Source organism: Barbus barbus, assembly GCF_936440315.1.
Source record: "Barbus barbus genome assembly, chromosome: 42".
Classification (NCBI taxonomy): domain Eukaryota; kingdom Metazoa; phylum Chordata; class Actinopteri; order Cypriniformes; family Cyprinidae; genus Barbus; species Barbus barbus.
The window spans coordinates 15,290,493-15,299,417 of record NC_136720.1 but is presented as its reverse complement, the minus strand read 5'-3'; the positions used below and the strand labels follow the sequence as shown (position 1 = coordinate 15,299,417).

Sequence of the window (8,925 nt, the reverse complement as noted above, 5' to 3'; positions counted from 1 at the left end):
CTGAGCCCATTCCAGGTAAGGATGATGCTTTACAATCAAAATACATGGGAAATAAATCAAATGGAAGCTTGTTAGAAAGTGTACTGAAAGGGATATCTTTTACTCTCCAGACTCCAAGCAGCACTATCTCTCCATGGAGCGGAGGCAGCCCAGCACTTCGGACGACGCAAGCCTTTGCTTTTTCTTCCAAGAAAAAGACGATTCGAGTCATATTTCCTGCAAACACCGATTAACACGCAGTGAATTCAACTACAACCCTTTTGGGCTGCGCTTTGGGAAGCGAAATGAAGCGACAGCTACTGACACTGACAGACCCAAACACAAGCACCTGCTGCCAATGCTTTACCTTAGAAATCAATTAGAAACTTCTTGAAAAATCACTCTTCTATCAGATGGAAGGATGCGGCTTGCTTGATTGAAAACTGTGGGTAACTATTTCAGGCACGATTTGCCTGTTATTATGCTTTTTATTTCTCGATCACGGAATTTTGTTTCACTGAGTTATTGTATTTGTGCAATAAACGTTTTATATTGTTTGATGGCTTTAAGTAAATCATATTTATGATTGTTGACAGGGTGAGAATTAGGGGCAGGGGTGGAATTAAGATTTGTAAATTGACACTAAATGAATACAAAAAAGTTGAGTCTTAAAATAATAATTTTTACATACTGGTGTATACTAATTTTAATAATGCGTTTCAAACATTTCGGTAACAACTTTAGACAAGGATCACTTTTGTTAATTTCATAACAAGAACACTGACAAAAATACTGTAATTTTCACTTTTTATTTAAACGTCAAATAAGTGTTTAAATGACAATTGGAAAAAAAATTACGCGAGTTAAAAACTTACGCATTTTAAAAATCATTATTGCATAATTTGCACCACTTATTGTTGAAAACCCAGTAGGCTACATAGCTGGTACAAAATATTTGTATTAGTACAAACAAAAAACCCCACAAAACAGCCAACAAACAGATTTGAATAGGTTAATTTATTAACTTCATCTTATACACACACACGACCAACACAACATGATTCAGAAGATCTCACTTCAATCCCTTCTCCTCTTGACTTAAACAGAAAGACCCAACAACGTTCCCTAATGATCTCCCTAAATTATGTCTAGATAAGAGAGGCGTTGGTTCTCTTTATTTCCCACACAAGACTGACTAGGTTAACAAGTGAAGAACCAAAGATGTTTCCCTTTGATCATTCTCTTAAGAAGAAAAAAATCCACATTTTGGAATATTATGCCTACATTAACCACCGAAATAATAAAATACTTCAAAGCAACCGTGTCCAAAAGCAAGCGAGAAGAAAGGACCAACAGAGTTAGAGAGTGTGTAAAGATACTGAGGGAGTGTGAACAGAATGAAGGAAAGGAGTGCGTGGTGTCCAGCGGTTGATCTACAGGTCCTTCAGGTCTTTCTGGATACCCCACAGAGTGTCAGCGCTCTTCTTTAGCTGAGCGATTTCTTCATCGGTCAGGGTCATGTTGATGACGCTGCCCACTCCGTTGCTGTTCAGCACACAAGGCAGGCTGAGGTACACCTCCTCGCCGATTCCATACATGCCCTACAGACCATACATTAGCAAACATAAGTGATCATTAATAACAATAACAAAGGTTCCCGATTCATTCATTCGGTGCCGTTCTGTGATATGATACTCTACCACAATGTTAAACAGTGTAAACTCCTCTCACCTTCACCATGGTGGAGACAGGGTGGACCCTGTTCAGGTTCTTCACCAGGGTCTCGGTCAGGTCGGCCACACTGAGGCCAATGGCCCAGTTAGTGTAACCCTTCAGCTTGATTACTTCATAAGCACTAAGAGAAGATAGCAGTAACTAATTAACAACAGATATTTACTTTACATTATTTACGCCTGTTATGCTTTTCCAATCCTTGCTGCTGCCATTTCTTTGTTGAACACAAAAGGAGAATTTGGATTACAAGCTCAGTGTCTAAATATCCCTACTATATAAGCAAAAAAAAAAAAAAAGAATTGAGACAAGTAATATGTCTGAATTTATTATTTAGAATACAAGTAGGCGAACAGCACCTGGAAGCATAGGCGGAAATCCCAAGGGGGACAAGACCCCCCCATCTGAGGGTTGTGCCCCCTACAAATATGATTTTTTTTTAAAGCACGCTGTGTATTGTAAATATAATGTTTTATCTTAAAATAATTTTGTAAGTAGTAAAATAAAACGGGGCAAAAATGTAGTTTTATTAAACTAAATGTAGTACCTATTAGAAAGTAAGCAGTGTTGGGCTAGTTACTCAATGTAATATATTACTCATTGCTAGTTACTCCTTTCAAAAGTAATATTGTTACTTTACTTATTACTGGCAACAGTAAATAGTTACACTACTAGTTACATTACTTTTACTTCACGCCCCACAGAAGTTGTAACTGTGTATCTTCCACATATAATTTGTCTAGAATGTTACTAACATGTTTCTGCCTCATTTTACCCAAATCCACATTGGATCGCAGTCAGAAGTCAAACACTCAATAGTGATATTCAAGTAGTGATAAGTCGAAGTGTTGTATTAATCTCATTAATGGTCATGTGTAGCTTGCAGTAATTTTTCCGTTACCCATATACGATTATATTTTATTATGTATTTTATCAAATCACATAAGTTTGTAAGAAACTGTTTAACTTTCCAAAAATATGTTTAATTATAGTAATATAATGTAAATGTTGATCAAGAGGGATGTGGGTGGGATGTTATGCCAGAGTAAAGTAAAGCCACAAGTTACACAACAGTGTTCAGATCATCTTTTTTCCTGACAAAATCAATATAATGCAATATTTCTATCTGCTGAATGTAAGCTTTTCCATATTCCAAGCTTGCCTGCTGCTCTGGGGACATCACATGCATGTGCGATTCAGGAAAATTACGACAATAAATCTAGGAATTATTTGATTGTTAGATTTAATCAGCGGGGTTGAAAGTAACTTAGTAACTAAGCTGTTTTATGGATAACAAATTTAATATTATTACTGAAATCTTATTAGTAATTAGTTACAATACTAGTTAATGCAAAAATATTACAGTAACTAAATTACTAGTAACTAGTTAGTGCCCAACACTGAAAGTAAGTGTAGCTTAGCTACTTTTTGGAGATGTTCACTTTGAACTGTTTTGTGCAAAAAATTACTTTACAAAACCTCCTTTTGTGTTCTAAAAGATAGCATATGCGTTTGTGGCTAGCTAAAATGTATTAATCTATATTCCTAATTTGCAAACAGTCAGATAAGAAAGCCTATGACATAGGATTGTGATTTACCTGTCCACAACCATCTTGTGAGCATCCTTCCAGTTCTCGCTGTCTTTATCTGTGCCAATGTCAGGGTTGAGTTTCTGCAGGCTGACTCCAGCAACATTTGCTCCGCTCCACACAGGCACTGTTAAAAAAAAAATCAAATATGCTGTGAACGACTGAAATCGTGTCACATCATGCAGCAGTTCACATTCACCCATTTTAATATTCGTTCTACACACACTTCATACTCTCCACACCCATTTTATCTCATATTTTCCTCTTCATCCAGCTCTCACCGCTGGAGTCTCCGTGCTCTCCCAGGATATAGCCATTGAAGCTGCTGGAGTGAATGCCCAGTTTCTCGGCCATGATGTAGCGGAAGCGAGCAGAGTCCAGGTTGGTCCCGCTGCCGATGACACGGTGCTTTGGCAGACCGCTCAGCTTCCAGGTCACGTAGGTCAAAACATCCACTGTATGAACACAGAAACAACCACAGTTACTATTAGTACACTACAGAAACCTAAAATAGACAGATTTAGAGTGCCATTTAGGTTTTTTGTTTTGTTAAGTTGAAGTCTCATTAGAATTCACAATATATCTATGGCTGAGATATTATTTGCCAATAACTGGGAAAAATACAGATAATTTAAAAATCTTATTTTAACAGGCAATTTCAGTAATTTCAGTAATTTCATTTATTCACATTGGTTGTGGTACAGCAAAATGAAGAAATTAATTTAAAAATTAAGCACGTTGTAAGAGCGTGTGCTTGCTCACCTGGATTGGACACCACGATGAGGGTGCAGTCAGGACTGTATTTGACAATTTGAGGGATGATGTGTTTGAAAATGTTGACGTTCCTCTGCACCAGGTTCAATCTGCTCTCACCCTCCTGCTGACGCACTCCGGCCGTCACCACCACGATACGAGAGTTAGCAGTCACAGAGTAGTCTGTCGGCCAAATAAAAATCATAATAAACATGCACTGCCACTCAAAACTTTGGATACCTGTACTGAAAAAATAATAAGCTAGCATGAAGGCACAATCCGCATTTACCACTGTTTTTTTTATTTTCCCAGTAGAAATCTAGTCTTAGTATATTAAAATACTTAATCTGATAAAATAATCAGATTTTTAACACAAAGAGTCAGTCACATGCAATAAAAAAAATGCATCCCACCCTTATCAGCCACAATCTTAGGGGTCTTGAGGAAAAGGCTGCCATGTTGCAGATCCAACATCTCCCCCTTCAGTCTATCCTCCACAACATCCACCAGAGCCAATTCATCTGGAAGCTCCTACAAGACAATGTGAAACATTATTACTTGAAAAACCGGACTCAATTTGTTATAAAGGTGTGGTCACAGGTGAAGGCGGAGTATTCACATGACCGCCTTGAATCTGCATGGGGAACATTTTTGCCCTCAAGTGAAACTCCCAATCACACTGATTCCTATTGCGATGACTGGATTTTACCAGTGAAACTACACCACGCAATGGTAAATGTGACCGCACCTTTATTTCAATACTATAGAAGCTAAAAATAACACTTTGGTGACCAAGATGAGGGTCTCTTACCCTGAGCAGGATGCTGACGGCACATGCCATGCCCACCTGCCCCACGCCAACAATTGTGACTTTGTTCCTAGGGGGCTCAGCGGGGCCGCTGGCCAGAGGAGTGATCAGCTTCTGCATTACTGAGGCCATGATCCCGCTGGAAGAACAGGGCAGATCATGTTCACAATGCAAACTGTTGGAGTGTACGATAAATAATAGGAAAGATGAAAGAAAATGACAGGAATCTGCAGGGTAAACGTTAACTGTGTAAAAGTCGACATGGTCAGGCACCAAAGCTGGGTCAAGGTAACAAGGTCACCCTTACTGCGTAAACCATTACTCCATATTGAGCAAATTACCCATATCCTGAGTTGCAAGCAGAGGCCCACTCAGTAATATAATTAGTCACTGGAGTCAGGTCACTCTTCCCCACTTTGCTAAATCTAGACAAACTGAAGGAGTGTTTCTACACATGCAAGTTTATTTAGGCAATGCGTGTTCATGTTAGTCAGTGTCCAAGAGAAAAAAAACAATATTTATTACTGATAAAAAGTAACTAACTCATAATTTCCTGCATCTAAGAGACTTATAGATGCCTTATGCAAATAACATCATAATTTAGGTTTAGACTCATAGAATTCCATTCAGTCAAGTTTATTACAGTTGACTAGACAAACCTAGTTAAGACACGACCAGACACAGTGGCTTATGAGCATGCAAAACCTGACACACACACACAGCGTTCACGTGTGACACTAATCCTCAATGGGCTCATGAGGATTATGTTAGACGTTAGATATTATCTAGAAAATGTTTGATATTGCTACCATAAAATGTCTGAGTGCAATTCTCCCCGGCCATAACACAGCTACAGCGTAACAGTCGTGTGCTTTTATCTCCAAACCTTATCTTGGAATGCTGCTGCTAATTAACATAATTTACTTTAGTAAATGGAGAGCTTATCTTGAGCTACTGATATTGTTGAGCGGATATAATTTCATTCTAACAATACAAACTTTTATACAAAATTTTACATTTTTGTACACACGCACACATATACATACATATATAGACAAATTTTATAATTTATAATTAACGTTACACGTAAACATTTTACAAAAAAATATATTTTTAAATCAATTGTTTACACATTTCAAACTAAAATAAAAATATTGTACACAATTCGAATGAATTTTAGATACAAAAATAATACATGCTTGTTGCCACTGTGTACACAACAGAAAATTAGAATTGATGATAAATTTGAAAATTAGAATTGATTAAAAATGTGAAAGTATTAAAACTTAAATTGGCGCTCATGACGCAACCGTCCTTGACGATTCAGATGCAGCGATTGCGTTTTGAAACAAACAGTAAATTGTAAAATCATGATGGTAAATTAATCGATCTGCTTTTATTTCAAGCGTCTCGCGTTAATCATACATTCGCAGTTCGGCCTCCCTCCATCAGCTCTTCCTAAACAAGGCCAAATTCAGGTTCAGCGTGCCCTGGATTCCTCCATGTTCATTCATGCATGCACCACACAAGCGTCCTTGGCTACTCATCTAACAATTTAGAATGGAAATACGATTGCTACTTCACTTTTAATGCAACTTAAGGCGTTAAATCTGGCGCACGGAAGCGTTGCAATCATCACTAAACAGCGCATACATCCGCCACTCTTCAATGTCAATGCTTACATCGCACCATGACGACGGTGCTCGTTTAACACAATGCTAATCGAGAGAATTCATTTAGATGAAGCATATGCGAAGAAATAAAACAGCCATTCAAACCATATACCTACATTTGTTGCAGGAATGTTAAATAAGTATCCTTAGTTGCAGGAAGGGCAATGAGAGCGACTGAGCACCGGTGAGAGAGCGCGAGCGTGCGTGCAAGGTCGCGTGACTCGCGGAGGAGCAGGATTTGAGCGTGCGGCGCTACGCAGAGAGCGTATGACCTACTCTTACAAGTGCATGCGATGCCCTTACTGATATGAGGAATATGAGAACGACAGACCGGCCCACTTTCCCCTTGGAGACTTATGTCAAGGATTTCATTGTCATCATCATAAAAATACTTCCTCTTCACTGACCTTGTACTTTAATGACATCTGTATTAATGCAATATGCTCCACTTATTAGAGTAGTATCCCTGTCAGCATGATGCAGTTAAATGTTACAATGAAAACATTGCATTGAACTTTCATTTGATTATGTGTAATGTTGGTTGCCCAATGGAATCGCTGGAACTGCATCTGGAACGGCAAAGGTTTTGAGCTGCCTACAAAACACATCCAGATGCATGCAACAAAATAAGTGAAACTTGTGATAACTTAAACAATAAAAAATGCTTGCCTACTTTATGTAAAGTGGACATAGGCCTATCATGGGAAACGAAAGGTTGAAATAAAACAAAACATGCTCTAATTTTGAAAACTCAAAATTAAACAGCACGATAAAATAAGTGTGTCAAATAGATAGATAGATAGAATCAATGTTTGTGCTATGGCAACTCAGCAACAGCCATTTGCCTTCTGATGATCAAACAATACTTTCTTAACTCCTAAATATGGGGACCAATGAGGCTCCTGTTCCTCCCACTGGCTTGTCCAATAAGAGCATTCATCAGTCAGTGACATTTGAGCAGCATTAAGGGCATTGTCTTTATTTGCTTAAAAGGAAGAATGTGTGTATAACTATACATACATTAAACAATGAAAAAAAGAGATGAAATATAATAAATGTAGAAAGATGAAAAAGAAAAATAGCAAGAGAGAAGACAAGGAGCTGCGTGTGTGTGTTGGGGGGATTATGGGACACCTTGCTGTCTAGTTAGTGCAGGGTTTTGTTGAAAGATTGTGTAATAGGCTGTGTGTATTACATAACCGTTTGTGCCCCCTAGGTCTTGCCATCCTGGCAGCCACTATAACAGTGCCACTATAAAAACAAGGAAATTTAAGATTCTACTATTTACTCTACCTCATGTCGCTACAAACTTGTTTTACTGAAATGAGTGATTTCTCGAAAACGTACATCATGTGTTCCACAGAATGAAGTCAGTCATACAGTTTGGAACCACAAGGGTGCGTAAATAAAAACTGATTATTCATGTTTTTCTTTAACGCAATCAAGTTGTCAAAGTATGCTTGACTCACATGATGTTTATCTAAATTGTGTCAATCCTGCTAAATTTAGATTTTTGTAGTCTAAAAATGGCACTTTGTAAATACCGAAGTACAAATACAACCTGTCATCTCACTGAAAATAGTTATCAGATGCTAGTTGGGAAATTTAAGTTAAATATTTATCTATTGCCATGGCTGATAAATGAGAGAGAGAGAGAGAGAGAGAGAGAGAGAGAGAGAGAGAGAGAGAGAGAGAGAGGTTTTTCTGATGGTAATGAGGGCAGATGGAACATGGGAAATGTATAAGATTAAACTTGATATATAAAATTAAAAACTAAAATTAAACATTGATATATACGTTTTATATAGGTTACAGAATGTATATATACTTCTTCATTTAACTAATAAGGCCAGTGTCCAGGCTCTTCAATCCCTCTCATGGAATATTACAGCGGCTGCCAATCCGTTGGTTATTAATGAACCCATGTGACCCAGCGAGAGGACTGCATACTATTTCAGACTGACCTTTAAGAGACAAGGGTTGTGACAACAGAGAGAGACAGACACATTAGCTCACACTCACATGCACAAATACATAGAAGATGGTACAGTATTTGCTGGTGAAGCTGTACAGGTTTTGATTGCTTCTTTTGGCCTAAATGTTCTGCCTTTATTGCCTTACAAAGTATTATAAATGTGGTAACACTTTACAGTAAGATTCGATTTGTTACCTGGTGCATTTACTAGTACATTATTCGAAAATTAAACATTGTATCTATTAATTTTAGTTGATGGATGTGAGCTAACATGGACTAACAATGAACAGTTGTCTTTTATTAACTAAAGTGGTGAGGAATAACCTGATGGTCACTCTAGTTGATCTCCATGATCATATGTGTGGCCAAACTCAATCCTCTCCTCAGTGAAGACAAAAGAAAACACACTTGGAATTT

At 37.8% G+C, this 8,925-nt stretch overlaps 1 protein-coding gene across 1 annotated transcript; it reads right to left on the bottom strand.

The window, feature by feature from the left end:
- Positions 1-664: 664 nt before the first annotated feature.
- LOC306861260 (L-lactate dehydrogenase B-A chain-like) lies at positions 665-7,349 on the bottom strand. Its single transcript, XM_079403443.1, has 8 exons — positions 6,650-7,349; positions 4,864-4,999; positions 4,466-4,583; positions 4,062-4,235; positions 3,581-3,754; positions 3,309-3,426; positions 1,711-1,834; positions 665-1,580 (listed from the first exon to the last, which is right to left on the bottom strand). Exons 2-8 carry the CDS (start codon positions 4,990-4,992, stop codon positions 1,413-1,415), a joined length of 1,005 nt encoding a protein of 334 aa, XP_079259569.1. The 5' UTR covers positions 4,993-4,999; positions 6,650-7,349; the 3' UTR covers positions 665-1,412.
- Between the last annotated feature and the right edge of the window lie 1,576 nt (positions 7,350-8,925).

What these genes read in the sequence shown, in the direction of transcription:
- LOC306861260 (XM_079403443.1), bottom strand. Translation starts at nt 4,992, where the DNA reads ATGGCCTCAGTAATGCAGAAGCTGATCACTCCTCTGGCCAGCGGCCCC. An exon ending in CACAAGATGGTTGTGGACAG is followed by an intron (nt 1,835 to 3,308) that starts GTAAATCACAAT and finishes ATCTTCTCTTAG; the next exon opens with TGCTTATGAAGTAATCAAGC. An exon ending in CTGTCTCCACCATGGTGAAG is followed by an intron (nt 1,581 to 1,710) that starts GTGAGAGGAGTT and finishes TATGGTCTGTAG; the next exon opens with GGCATGTATGGAATCGGCGA.